The sequence below is a fragment of the Phoca vitulina genome, unplaced genomic scaffold (genome assembly GCF_004348235.1).
Source record: "Phoca vitulina isolate PV1807 unplaced genomic scaffold, GSC_HSeal_1.0 scaffold45, whole genome shotgun sequence".
Lineage (NCBI taxonomy): Eukaryota > Metazoa > Chordata > Mammalia > Carnivora > Phocidae > Phoca > Phoca vitulina.
Genome location: NW_022589748.1, coordinates 7,560,185 through 7,575,587, shown reverse-complemented (window position 1 = coordinate 7,575,587; position 15,403 = coordinate 7,560,185). Strand labels below are relative to the sequence as shown.

At 43.8% G+C, this 15,403-nt stretch overlaps 1 protein-coding gene across 7 annotated transcripts in view; it reads left to right on the top strand.

Moving 5' to 3' along the window:
- Positions 1-15,403, top strand: part of CALN1 (calneuron 1) — a 512,466-nt gene that overhangs the window by 314,593 nt on the left and 182,470 nt on the right. For all 7 annotated transcript variants that reach the window (XM_032430792.1, XM_032430795.1, XM_032430791.1 and 4 more), the window contains one exon: positions 11,423-11,535. In XM_032430792.1, the coding sequence (XP_032286683.1) occupies positions 11,423-11,535 (113 nt within the window). The remainder of the gene's footprint in view (positions 1-11,422; positions 11,536-15,403) is intronic.

Sequence of the window (15,403 nt, the reverse complement as noted above, 5' to 3'; positions counted from 1 at the left end):
AATTATCCCTATTTGAGAAGCTTTTCAGGTATTTCATTAGGATTACTTTATAATTCTTTAAATCTCAGTCCATTTCTTTTCAATCTTTACTTAAATCAGTACTGAGAAATTACCCCTTTTTTATAAAAGCACTAGCTTCACACCTGAAAGACTCCGCCAAAAAACTGCTAGAATTGATAAATGAATTCAGTAAAGTTGTAGGATTTGAAATCAATGTACAGAAATCTGTTGCATTTCTTTTTTTTTTAAGATTTTTTTATTTTTTTAAGAGAGAGAGAGAGAAGATGCCCATGAACGAGGGGCAAAGGGAGAGGGACACAAGCAGACTCCCCACTGAGTGAGGAGCCTGACTTGGGGCTCCATCCCAGGACACTGAGATCATGACCTGATCCGAAGTCAGACGCTTAATCGACTGAGCCACCCAGGCACCTGAAATCTGTTGCGTTTCTATACACCAATAATGAAGCAGCAGAAAGAGAAATTAAAGAATCATTTCCATTTACAATTGCACCAAAAACAATAAGATACCTAGGAATAAACCTAACCAAAGAGATGAAAGACCTGTACTCTGAAAACTATAAAGCACTGATGAAAGAAATTGAAGACGACACAAGAAATGGAAAGACATCCCATGCTGATGGAGTGGAAGAACAAATATTGTTACAATGTCTATACTACCCAAAGCAATCTACACATTTAATGCAATCCCTGTCAAAACACCAACAGCATTTTTCGGGGAGCTAGAACACACAATCCTAAAATTTGCATGGAACCACAAAAGACCCCGAATAGCCAAAGCAACCTTGAAAAAGCAAAGCAAAGCTGGAGGCCTCACAATTCAAGACTCCCACGTTATATTATAAAACTGTAGTGATCAAAACAGTAAAATCAGGATGGTACTGGCTCAAAAATAGACACATAGATCAATAGAACGGAATAGAGGGGCACCTGGGTGGCTCAGATGGTTAAGCATCTGCCTTCGGCTCGGGTCATGATCCCAGGGTTCTGGGATCGAGTCCTGCATGGGGTTCCCTGCTAGGCGGGAAGCCTGCTTCTCCCTCTGCCTCTCTCTCTCTCACTCTCATGAATAAATAAAACATTTAAAAAAAAAAATAGAACAGAATAGAAAACCCAGAAATAAACCCACAACTATATGGGCAATTAATCTTCCACAAAGCAGGAAAGAATATCCAATGGGAAAAAGAATCTTTTCAAAAAATGGTGTTGCGGGGGAGTCGCCTGGATGGCTAAGTTGCTTAAGCCTCCAAGTCTTGGTTTTGGGTCAGGTCATGATCTCAGGGTTGTGAGATCGAGCCCCTCATCAGACTCTGTGCTCAGCTCGGAGTCTGCTGGAGATTCTTTCCCTTTCCCTACCCCCTGCTTCTCTCTCTCAAATAAATAAAATCTTTTTAAAAATGCTGTTGGGAAAACTGGACAGCAACGTGCAGAAGTATGAAACTGGACCACTTTCTTAAACCATACATAAAAATAAATTCAAAATGGATAAAGACCTAAATGTGAGACAGGAAACCATCAAAATCCTAGAAGAGAACACAGGTAGTAACTTCTTTGACATCAGCCTTAGAAACTTCTTTCTAGATAACCTCCTGAGGGAAGGGAAACAGAAGCAAAAATAAACTATTGGGACTACATCAAAATAAAAAGCTTCTGCACAGTGAAGGAAACAGTCAACAAAAGTAAAAGGCAACCTACAGAATGGGAGAAGATATTTGCAAATGACATATCTGATAAGGGGTTGGTATACAAAATATACAAAGAACTTATACAACTCAACACCCCCCCAAAATGAATAATCCAATTAAAAAATGGGCAGAAAACATGAATAGACATTTTTCTAAAGAAGGCATACAGATGGCCAACAGACATATGAAAAGATGCTCAACATCATTGATGCTCAGGGAAATGCAAATCAAAACTACAGTGAGATATCACATCACACCTGTCAGAATGGCTAAAGTCAACAACACAGGGAACAACAGGTGTTGGCAATGATGCAGAGAAAGGAGAACCCTCTTGCACTGTTAGTGGGAATGCAAACTGGTGCAGCCACTCTGGAAAACAGTTTAGAGGTTCCTCAAAAATTTAAAAAATAGAACTTCCTTGTGATCCAGCAATTGCAGTGCTAGATACTTACCCAAAGAACACAAATACTAATTCAAAGGGGGGTACATGCTCCGCAACGTTCATAGCAGCATTATCTACAATAGCCAAACTATGGAAACAGCCCAAGTGTCCATCAACTAATAAATAGATAAGGAAGATGTGGGAGCTATATATTTACACACACACATAAATACATACACACACACACACACACACACACACACTGGAATATTACTCAGCCATAAAAAAGAATGAAATCTTGCCATTTGCAATGACATGGATGGAGCTAGAGATTATTATGCTAAGCAAAAGAAGTCAGTCAGAGAAAGACAAATACCATATAATTTCACTCATATGGAATTTAAGAAACAAAACAAATGAGCAAAGGGAAAAGAGAAACCAGGAAACAGACTCTTAAGTATAGAGCACAAACTGATGGTTACCAGGGGGGAGGTGGGTGGAGGGATGGGTGAAATAGGTAATGGGGCTTAAGGAGTGCACTTGTCATGATGAGCACCGGGTGATGTATGGAAATGTTGAATCACTACATTGTACATCTGAAGCTAATATTACACTGTATGTTAATTAACTGGAATTCAAATAAAAACAACAAAAGCACTAGTTTCACAAAAAAGTTTCTTTTAAAAATGTATTAGCTTTATACAAAGTATTTCGTAATTTTTATTTCTTCTGTATTTGTTGCTACATATCTTTTCTCAGTTGTAATTTTATTTGAATTTTTCTAGATTTGATATGCCAGTAATTTATGTGTTTTATAGTTTTTCCCAAGGAATTTGCTCCTTTCTTTTTTATACGCTGGTTACCATATGTATGTATATGTGTATTTTCTGATTAATTAATTCTGCCCTCACTCCAATTTTACTATATCTTAGTCCATTATCTTTATGTCTAACTTCTTTTCTAAATTTTTGTTTGAATGTTTTCTTTCCTATTTTTCTACTTACGCTACTTTTGAGTAACACACAGAGGAGTGTACTAAGTAGAAGTGCATTAAGTAGAAAGTTTATAATGTGCAGGTTTTGGCTTTCCCAGTACACAATGACCTCTCTTTTCTGCCCTTTCCAGTGTGTGCACCCTGCCCTTTCTTGTTTGTTTATCATACTGTATGGAGGCACTACTCCACTAATATATTTTAGACTTTATAACACACACCCCCCAAAAAACCAGAAGTTAGAAAGAATACAAATAGATATGGATGGAGCATGTGATATTTTTTCTGGCCCCACAGATGTTCTTGAACATCCTTTGCTTTGCTCTCACCATGGAGACCACTGTCCTAGATCATATCAAATTTCTCTTCTTTTTACTTCTGCAGAACTTCCTTTTCCATAGCAGACACACACTTGTGATTCCTTGTCTCTCTTGCCACCTGAACACAGATTTCCAGGAGGACAGTGGTGATGTCCTCTAAGTTCACACCCTTGACTTTCTTATTCTGCTGTGGTCAATTGATATTTCCCATTCTAATGTAAAGTGTAAATGAAAGCATCTTTTTCTATTTTCATTTCCCTATATTATCTAATATATGTAAAAACCCTGTGCTTGGGGTTCAGCTCCTATGGGAAATTGGCTTTCCAGATGCTGAGTTGCTGGAGGCAGGCACACTGCTCTGGGTTGTCTGGGCCTCAGTTCTGCTTTTACCAATGGGGTGAGGATGGGATGGTTCAGGAACTAGGAGGTGTGCTTGGGTGGCTCAGTCAGTTAAGCATCTGCTTTTGGCTCAGGTCATGATCTTGGGGTCCTGGGATCCAGCCCCACATTGGGCTCCCTGCTCAGTGGGGAGTCTGCTTCTGTCCCTCTGCTCCTTCCCCCTGCTCAGGCTCTCTCTTTCTCTCTCATAAATAAATAAACAAACAAACAAATAAATCTATCATCTATCTATCTATCTTTAAAAAAAAAGGAACTAGGAGAGCTTGATGGATATAAAATTCCATGAATAGAAGCAGTGAATGAAGAGACAGTGCTAGTCCTGTCAAAATAATGGCCAAGCCATGGTGCAGCACAGTTAAGCATCTCAGATCTAGGAAGGCCCTACCTGTGTCACCAGCAGATGCAATATCTATGTTAGGACCTCTGAATCATGAGAAGCCAGCATCTTTTCCTACTCAAGGTGGAAAAGTTGATTTCGATAAATTTCTGTGGCTTTGGCTCAATGACTCAAGAACTTATGAGTGCAGAAAAGGGCTAACATAGCAGGCTATCCTTAGAAAGGCCTGCTTGCAAGGTTAACCCTTGGGTAGTATCCGGGAAATTGGATCTGGGGAGGGATTCCATCATACCTAGAATAGATCAAGAGTGGCTCACTGTGCCCAAACTGTTTATATATACAATATAGTTTATGCTGAACACCTGCTTTCTTCTGGGAGTCTTGAATGTTCATACATGCAGGCATAGAGTGCCTACATGATCAGCCCCCCGGTAAAATCCTTGAACACTGGGACTCCAAGGAACTTTCCCAGTAGATAGGATTTCATACGTGTTGCCACTACTAAATGCTAGGGGAGTTAATGAGCATGTCCTGTTGACTTCACTGGGAGAGGATTCTGGAAGCTTGTTCCTGCTTTCCTCCAGACCTCACCCCATGCATCTTTCCTTCCTGATGATTGTGCTTTATATTCTTTTGCAGTAATAAATCATAGTCAAGAGTAAAACTATATGCTGTCCTTGGAGTCCTCTTAGCAAGCCATTGAACTTGGGGGTGGGTCTTGAGATCTCCAGTATATATCCCCCCTTCCAAGCAGGTTGCTGCTTCTGAGCCCCTTCTATGTAAAAATTCAAATGCTGTTGTCAGGTTTTGCCACCACCACCCCAGGTCCAGTAATGAGCCATACAATGTCCCTTTCTCAGCAGTCACCCTACGTGACCCTCTGTGGCATTTCACATCACTGGAGACTAACTACCTGCCCCTTATTGAACGTCTCCCTTGATTTCCAGGTCCCCCTCTCTCTTGGTTCTGCTCTCAGACACTTCCTTTCCAGTTCCCTTCTCCTCCTTCCTCTTATGTAGAGGGTAAGATATCAAAAAGGTGCTCTTATGTTTCCATTTTAAGCCCTAAACACAGGAACGATACTGTGAGTGCCGAGTTTCCCAAGAGCCCACTGTTCTTTATGTGTTAGCTCAGGCTGCTGGGACAAAATACCACAGACCAGGGGGCTTAAAGAACAGAAGCTTATTTCTCTTAGTTCTAAGGTGATCGAGATCAAGGTGCTTGGCAGGATGGGTTTCTGGTGGGAACCCTGTGCTTGTCTTGTAGACAGCTGGCTGCCTTCCTGCTGTGTCTTCACATGGCCTTTCCCCTGTGCAGTCTGTTCTGGTACCTCTTCCTCTTCTTGTAAGGATACCAGTCCCATTGGGTCAGGGCCCACCTTTATGACCTCATTTAACCTTAGTTACCTCCTTAAAGGCCCTATCTCCAAATACAGTCCTATTGGGCGTTAGGGCTACAACATACAAGTTTTGGAGGGGATACCGTTAAGTCCCTAACACTTTATAAGAGGTTGAGTTTGAAGCATTAGGCAAAAGAATTTCACTAGAGAGAGTTGGTGGTGGGCTCCGAGCTTTCACTAACCTTCCTGGAGTGGGGCAGAGGTGTTTCTCATTCAGTTTGAGCAAAAGATGTTTCCAGAGAGCCATTTATAGAGATTGACCTGTGTTTGCTTGAGTTTAAAGAATATAGGGGCTGGTGTTTGGGCCACATATGAAACACCTACAAGGCGTGGGCTGGAGCTGGAGCTGCTGCCTGATTAGGGTAGCCAAGCAGAGACAGCTGGGGTGCACTGGCAAGAATGCCTACCACAGAGGCTAAGGAGCAGTTGGTTTGGGGTTGCTTTGAGGACCAATGAGGGCTGATAGCATCCCAGTGGAGAGAGAGACCACCAGAAAGCCAGGGGTCTTTATTTATTATTTTTATTATTATTTCACCTCATTGTGTATGTTTCAGCTGGTTGGTCCTAATGCATGTTGTGTACTCCTGGCCCTCCCACAGCTTTCTACCCTAGCTCAAGTGCATTCGTTTGACTTCCATGGGAAGCAACAAGACACAGTCCTTAGCAGGTTAGCTTCCTGCACTTCTTGCTAGGTGGATCATGATATTTGGAAGCTTGAGGAGGGAGGACGAGGCCGGGTAGGAGTGAATGCCACCCTCCCATGCTGCGCCGGCTTGCTTGCTCGAGATTCGTAAAACAACTTAACCAAATGGAGTTTTGCATTCAGAGTCTGCTACATTCTGTGAAACACAGCGGGTCTGGGAAGCTGCTCACCTTTGTCCCTGAGGGCATGAGAATCCAGAAGGGCAGTCTGATGTCACCGTGCAGGCCTGGACAGGCCTTGTTTATTAGAGCAATTCTTTTAAGTGGAAGGGATTTTGGATGCCTGGAGGGCTGTATGTGAGAGGCCTGGGTCCTCTGGGAATTGACCATCCAAGGAGGATCACCGAGACCCCTACTGCAGGCAGAATGGCAGTTTGGGGAAGAAATGGCTTTTAGGCAATGGTCATTTGTATTAAAGCCCCTGAAGGCCATCTCACCCAATTTCCCACTAAATTCCTTCCTAAGTGGCCAGATAGGAAGACATATTGTACTCTCAGAGTTTGTAGACAGATACGAGCCTATGCTGGGATTTATGCTGGAATCTCTTATGCACAGGGGAGCTGGGACAACGTGGAGGCTAGTCTCAGAGGTCCCAAGCTGAGTCTCTTGGCCGGCACATATTAGCTGTGTGACCACAATCTAGTTACTTTTAACCCCTTCCCACCTATGTTTTCTCACCGGTAAAGTGTGGAAGAGGAGAATCTGTTCATAGTGCTGGGATAGAATCAGACAAGATGATAAATGCAAAGCCCTGAGCTCAGAGTCTGGTATACAGCCCGTGTTAAATATAATCCTTCTGATTACTTATTGTGACTCTTTTTAATGATTAAGAAAGACCTCTAATGGTTGACCTGAGACCCAACAGCTAGACCAGAGGGAGCAATTTAGATTTCACTTTGCCACTATATCCCAGGCAGCCGTAGCACTCCAGGCCAGGCAATGCTGGGGTCAGGGGAAAGAGTGTTCCAGACAGAGCCCAGCTATGACCCTGTTTCCCCAGAGAAGGCCCGGGTGTCTGCCCACAGTTTGTTCAAGTGCACACACAGCAGTCCACTCCCAGGGTGGAATCCCAGCTCGGCTCCCTGTGTGAGTTTCTGCAAGCTACAGAGCCTCTCTGTGCCTCAGTTTCCCCATCTGTAAAATGGGCTGCTGGAAGGCTTCGGTGAACTCGTGTATGGATGTTTCTGTAAGCAATGCACAGCACATTGTGCGTGTTCAAAGGTAGATATTTTGATCATCATCAGACTTTTTAGACCTTGCTTCTGCCTGGGAATGGTTTTCATATAAGGGACTTAATGAAAAACCTCCCTCTGAGATTCTATTTGTCTCATTTCTCCTGGGATGGTTGGAGTGAGGGGGTGGGGACTTGGGGGCCACACTTCTGGGAGCAGCATAGATAGCTTATGGGGTGTTTCCAGTTCTGTTTTTCTGTCACATGAGGATCTCCTGAAGAGATCTGTTTTCTAGTCTAAATCTGAATAGAACCTTTTACTACCGGTTGGACTGAGGTTGAGCTATGAATTAGGATGAGTCTTCATTTACAGGAGGCCTGCAGAAAATGTTCTACGTACACATATATTCAGGAGCCAAAGCTGAGAAAATCCCAAGAGAAGTGTGGGGGCCTCACCTGGACTATTTCTGCAGTTGTGGGCCTGCAGGAATCTATGTCCCTTTGCTCCATAACAGCAAAAAAAAAAAAAAAAAAGGAAGGGGGATCCTATTTTGCTCACAAAAAACCTGAGGCTCCATATGTCCTCTGTGAAATAGTAAGAAGCGAATTCTCGCACGACCTGGACCTCTCCTCCAAGTCTGTGCCCAGGCACCTGTACCCTTGCACTGACTGCAGTTGGCACTGCCCACAGGGCCCTGAGCACCTCCTGCCCAGAACTTTCTCTCTGGCCAAGGATTTGAGCAGTGAACGGGCTGCTCCCCTCACGGGGGCCATCATTTCTGCTTGTCGGCTTTGGGTTTGGTGTTCTCAGCCAAGGGCAGCATCTGTGAACACTCCCTGATGACTTTGACAGCAGCTCGGTTTGGACCCTTGAAATACATCAGTTCTACATGGATTCGCTCCCAGCTCCCTGGGTGGGGGGGGGGGGGGCTCAGAGAGGTGGGTGGTCTCTTTCCTCCTACCTGGAAGGGGGACTCTTCAAAGACAGCCCTGTTCTCCTGGCTCTGAGAATCAGGGGTTCTGCTACATCCTAGGGACCACCCCCTCTTAGATTCCCAAGTGAGAGAAAGCAGTACTCACTACACTGTGGCCAGGAGCTTGAGTGACCCAGCTTGGTGGATAGATTTTAGTTAAGGTCTCATTAGGGCTTCATAGAAAGTGATCCATGCCGTTGAGCTTCCTAGCCTTTGTGAACTGTTAGATGTTGTCATGGGTGACAGACATTTGGGATGATGCCCACTGCTTATAGAACAACATTATAGAGGGAGGGCTGGAGAAGGGGATCCATAGTACTTAGGGCATCTTCTTGTCCACTGTTTCTGGACCTCCCTCCTCCTCCTCTTCCTCTTCCTCCTCTTCCAACTCCTTCTCCTTTTTCAGAGCCACCCCACCACCAGGAACTTTTTAAGACATTGGTTTCCCTAGTTGCCTTACCCTATGAAATTTTCATAACACAGATATACTGTACCTCTGTTTATGTTCTGTGGCCCGAGGAGAGCCACAAACCATTGTAATATCTAAGATTGTTTGCCTCCCAGGAATCCATTTTCACCTCATTGAGGGTGTTACTGTTTCTATAGAGAATGCATATTCTAGTCTGAGATGTTTTGGCCATCTAGCACCAGATGAGCGGGGGTGATTCGGGGTGAGCCGAGGGTCAGCGCAGGTGTTTAACAAGCATACATCTGTAGGAGACTAGGAGCCACAGGGAACTAGTTCAGTGTGAAAGCCAGGAAGCCTGGGCCTTTTTCCTTTTCCTACAGCTTCCAATTTCCCACTTTCACAAATACTGGATGACTCTTTTGGGGCAAATGTATTAGTCTGCATTTAAGATAGTTTCCTTGCCTTGTATTTTTCTGAAAAAAGTGAAGTTATTAGGGCAAAAGGTATCAGCACGTTACAGCATCTTAAATACGGTCAGTCCAGTATCCGGGGTGAGTGTCCCAGGAAGGCGTAAGAGAGCCTATCCCTTCTCTGTATCTCTACCAACACTGAGCAGTATTCTTTCTAGAAGTATTTGCTAATTTGAGAGGCAAGATGGTACCTCGCTGTTGCTTGATTAACCTTCTCATGATGACCAGTGAGGATGGAATTTAATTGATTAATTAATATTCTGAAGGTAGGATTTAATTAATTTATTTATTTTGAGGGTGAAATTTTCGATCCTCTATCCTGTTGAATGGGGAGGGGTAAACCAGTGTCTTCCAGTAACCCAGTGATTGCCCCACCCATTTGGTGCTAAATCTTTCCTTTCTCACTGACTTGTCACTCCTCCCTTCCCCCTTGGGTTTTTTTTGTTGTTGTTTTTTTTTAATCTACACTGCAGTGTGTTTCTGGACTTCTTTTTCTGAATTATTGGCATCTTGATGATGACATCTGCTCAGCTGTTTGAAATAGGTTTTGAACGAGGGCTCTTTGAAGGCAGTTGCACTCTGGGAGTGGGTTGATGTGTGTGACTTTGGCAACCTTGCGTGCAGACACCTGGGCGTGCTCCAACTGGGCTAACGTGTGGTGAGCTCTTGGTGGAGACGCCCTCTTGAGCAGTTCTGAGGGTGCAGAATGCCACGCTGATGAGTCACGGAGGCTTGGACAGTACCTGGAAGGTCTGTTTTTATCTGAGTTGGCTCAAGTTCACCTTTTGGTGAGGGTCAGATCTAGCATGAAAGATGTGGAGCTGAGCAAAGAAAAAACAAGCAAGAGATATCATTCATTCATTCTGTAAGTACATACTGAGTGCCTGCCATTGTGTAGAATATACAGAGAAGTTTCAGACTGGGTCCCTGACCTTGCAGAGCTCACAATGCAGGCGGGAAATAGGCATGCAGATCAGTGACTGATATAACAGGCTGATAAGTTCTATGACAGATGCATAGGAAGGTAGATGGGGAAACAATTCTGTCTAGTGAGATGAGGGTCAGAAAGTAAAACAAAAAGAGAACATGATATTTAAGTTCCATCTCAGAGAACGAGATGATGTTCGTCAGGCAGACAAGTCAGGGAAGGCATCCTGGATGGAGGGAACAGCATGTACAGAGTTATGAAGTTCAGAAAAAGCATGGCATTTTGTGCAGAGGTGGGGAGCAAAAGACAGCGAAAGGGATAGTGGGACTTGAATGCCATCCTGGAGTGGTTTCCTTATTTTTGGTCAAAGATGCCACTGACGTTTATAAAGCATCATCAGTTATGCTTTGTGGGGGGCGGTGAACTACTGTATGGGAGACAGTGTGGAGGTGAGAGTGTGAGAGCAGAGAGCCACTCCGCTAGTAATGTTGTAATTATAACTAGGTACATTAATTCTTGCAAACATTTTCCCACCACAGTCTTCAGAAAGGGACTAGTGATTGAATTGACAAGGAAGATAGAGCAGGCACAGACATGGAAGAGGTAAAAGACTTGATGTCTCAATATATGTGTGGGTGACAGGATGAAGGAAGAGATGGGGATGAAGCTGCAATTTCCATCATGTGTACAGCTAGGCAATTTGAGGTCCAGAAGGTACAGCAGGTGTGAGGGTGGCCATTTAAATGGGGGGTGCTGGTTTGGCATTCAGATATGGAAATACTGGCAAACAATTAGGATTATATGCTATTGGATGGATTAATATTGCCAGTTTCTTGTGTTTCCCTTGGTATTTTAAGAATGTTGGACAGTTTTCAGTGATGCTACCAGCTCTTCATTGATTGAGGTCACGGCAAGAAGAAAAGCGTGGTGATGTTTATTTCATTGGGCGCAGTAGGTCAATTTCAACAACATTTCTTTTTTTTTTTTTTTTTTAGATTTTATTTATTTATTTGACAGAGAGAGACACAGCAAGAGAGGGAACACAAGCAGGGGGAGTGGGAGAGGGAGAAGCAGGCTTCCCGCGGAGCAGGGAGCCCGATGTGGGGCTCGATCCCAGGACCCTGGGATCATGACCTGAGCCAAAGGCAGACACTTAACCGACTGAGCCACCCAGGCGCCCCCCCCTTTTTTTTCTATTGACAACATTTCAACTCACATTTATATTTTCTCCTTCCAGGGGACGGCCAAGTGGACTTTGATGAATTCATGACAATTCTTGGCCCCAAACTGGTGTCTTCAGAAGGTCGCGATGGTTTTCTTGGAAACACAATAGATAGCATATTCTGGCAGGTGAGTACAAAATTGTTTAAAAGATTAAATTTGACAGTAGATGTGTGCCTGGGACTAACTTTTGACTCTGAATTCTTGAGCTTCTGTTCAGCATGTGAAGATCTCTTCTGGGCTAGAGTGACATACGTTCCTTGAACCAGAATGTCTAAGTAGAGGTCCATACTAGATCCTCTGAACGAAGTATCAAAACTATACCATTTGAGGTTTGGATGAGCGAACTATCTCCCTATTTTTTCCTTGTACCAGAAACTTTTACATTTGGGAGAAATGATATTCCTCCACTTCTGATTCACAAAAGTTTCTTTCTTGGGAACAATTAGAAAGTACACCATTGGTATTACCTGAGCCCCATTCTATCCCTGGTTCCAAGACATCCTTTTGCTGAGAGGATGGCCCGGTTGCCTCATGTGTTTAGATCCTATCAATATCCTTGTCCTTAATAGGACAGAATGGTTTTATCTAAGAATTTGTGTTCAGTGCTTCTCAATTTGCTCCCATTTCTGTCTTGTAAAATCTCTTAGGACATTTCAAATATCTCTGTTCAAATTATTAAGGTGCTATGAATCATTTTTATATTAGTTCTTTAGTCTTAATATGTGCCTATCAGTTCATGATTAAGGAATTTGGGAAATGGGTTATTAACCACTATATTTAAAATCTGAATGAAATCATTTGCCAAGTTAAATTGAATTGTTGGTTATACATGTAAAACACCACTCCAATACAGTGAGGTTTCTTTAATTTCTTGATGTGTTTTTTTTTTTTCTTAACCAAAGATAATTCTCCAATCTAGGTAAACATTGCAGTTGACATGTATCTCTAGTCTTATTCTGCTACCCATCTTGCATATGACCAACAAGCACTCAGTAAGAACACGTTACGTGCCCTATAGTCTGTCACTGTGGGTTTCACAAAAGACATTGAAGACATAGTCCTGGCTATTTAAGAAATTGGTTGGAGAAACACTCTTCAGAGAGAAAAAACACAGAAGGGATTCTTGGTGTGATGGTTACTAGACTAATTATTTGTTAGCGTCCTCAGCACCTCGCACGTTGTACACAATAGATCCTCAATAACTATTTTTTGAATAGAATGAATAGCAGTCCCAGAAAGGAGACAAATGTGATCTTGAGGGGTCAGATAAGGTTTGGCGAAATGGGGCACTTGCTTCAGACTTTGAAATATGGCAGTAACTGACAAAGGAATAAAAAGGGTGTTCCAGGCTTGTCATGATGGGTTTGAATAGAGTGGAGGCAGTGAGCACAGGGTAGTCATTGATTGATGAAGGTATAGTTTGAAGGGAAAGACCTCAAGCCTCGCTGGCAGAATGGTTTTAGGACTTGAGCAAAGAGAAGACCGAGATGATCCCAAGGTCCCTGAATGACAGGGATAAGGTCATGGAGAAAAGAAGTCTTTGTGTGGAGTTGAATTCTAAGTTGGGCATGTTGAGTGTAAGGTGAAGGTCAGACAACTAAGAGAGGGAGGCAAGTCCTTGCCCAGCTGCATGCAGGGGCAGATCAGGGATGAGAAGCCAGGGCTGGAAATCCAGATTTATTATCCATCAGAGCTGGTGGGTGAAATCATAGGTGAGGATAAGCTCATCAAGAGAAGTTGCATAAATGAAGATGAGCAGAGAAGCAGGAGCTGGTTGTGGAGGGCATCCAGGGGCAGGTGAGAGTGAGACACAAGAATGTGTCCCCAAACTGCCTCCCCAAACTGTGGTTATGATCAGCCCCGACTCTTCCCAGAGAAGGACCTCCGTGGTTCTACTTGCCATGAGACAAGAATATTTCACTGCTCATGTAACCCTTCAGGTGTGACTCAACACTTGGAAGGACAGACAGGTAGAGGCCCTTAGCAGAAATAAAAAAATGAACACATAGTTAAGAAGATGGGGAGACACTGTTTCTCACCAGGTCATGTTTCAGCCCATACAGATCCACTCTGGATGAACATTCCAGAACTCTTTCCCTGCCTGATTTCTTTCTTCTCTGCTGTGTTTTATTCCCCACTCTGAGTGCTCTCTCTACCCTTTGCTTCTGCCTTCATGGCCCCCTGTAGCCTGGAAGAATGCTACATGCCTTCTAGGCTCAGAGCATTCTTCCTGACCCCCACCCTGGAGGACAAGGAGCTCCAGGTATTTAATCTACACCTGATATCTTCCACGTTCTTCAGCGTTGAACACCTACACAAGGAAATATTTCTCTATCTTGACTGCCTCTAGCATAGTTTAGACATGCTATTCTCACAGATTCTCTGTTTTTGCTTTATTAAAGACCCTCTTCCTCACCTGGGGAGACAAACAGGAGGAGGAAAAGTGAATAAAGGGGGAAAATTCCATTCTGAAATATTTAAATGAATGCTTGGATGCTGTGGCAGTGGCTTTCTTCTCCTGCTGGTCCTCACACAGCTCAGAATTTCATGACTAGCAAAGGAGGACAAAGACATCTATCAATTCTCAGTAGTCAGCTGTACCCTCCCACACTACCCCCCTCCATCTGTCTATTCAGAGACAGCATGCATAAATGGTACTTAAAACATCCAGAGCATCCGGTCCTTCCTGGAAAAAAAAATGCATCTTCCCAGTGCTTGAGTGATTTTTCAGGTTTAAGAGAAAGCTCTGTGTGTGTGTGTGAATGTTTGTATATGCATGTGTACGTGTGTGTGTTTACTTTGCTACAGTGCTTGAAGATGATATAGAAGAAGAGCAGCGGAATGGCGGCTTTCTGCCTCTGAATATCCAGGCAGGGGATATGAATATCAGGAGGTATGGATACTCTAGCAAGGAGAAGATTGTTTACTTAAGACACTCTGGCAAGGTTTCCCACTAGGGATAAAGTCAGTTTCTTGTAGAGACAGATAGGATGGTATACTTGGCAGGGCACATGAGTGATCTATTTGCTGCAAAATATATTACACCATACGTTGTGATATAAAACAACAATAAATATGTACAATATCATGGTTTCTGTGGGTCAGGAATCTGAAAGCAGCTAGCCAAGTGGTTCTGGCTCAGTGTCATGAGGTGCCAGTCAAGATGCTGGCTGGGGCTGTGATCATTTGAAGGCTCGACTGGGGCTGGAGGAAGTGCTTCAAGGTGGCTCCCCCATGTGGCTGACAAAGTGACATGGACTGTTGGCAGGAGGCCTCTGGTCCTTGCCACACGGACCCCTCCATAGTGCTGCCTGAGTATCTTCATGACATGGCAGCTGGCTTCCCTCAAAACAAATGATGCAAGAGAGCACAAGGCAGAAGCTGTGGTGTTGTTTGTGGCCTCCTCTTGGAAGTCAAACTCTGTCATTTCTGGAATATCCTCTTGGGTACACAGCCCATCCCTTTTCAGTGAGGGAGAGGAACACCTCCTGGAGAATACCCGGAGGCAGCAGTCATCAGGGGCCATCTTGGAGACTGGCTACCACAAAGGGTAAAGACTCTATAATTGGCTTCAGCTTCTGGTCTGACATTGCCACCACAGCCTTTGGTTTTCCCCAGCCTTTGGTTTCTTCCTACCTCAGAGGAAAACTGTGACCACGGCTGTTCTCTGTGTTCTGAGAAGTGATCCTAGCAGGCACTAGGCTCATCTTGCTAATTAAATCCATTTTCCTGTGCTCCCTCCTCACTGGCATTCTAGTCCACAGTGCCAAGAGGAAAATAAAATCAACTGGAATTCTGCAACAACAGCTTCTTATCAGTTGGTACTCATCCCAAAAACTATGAGCCCCTGGTTCTGTGCAGGAAATTGGTTATCAGTGAAGGTGGGATGTAATTGGCTACTAAGGTAGCCTCCTTCCCAAGGAGGATGGTCTGAGGGCCGTACCCCAGGGTCTCAGGGTATGCAGCCCTCTGGGTATGAGGCTCTCAGATTTCT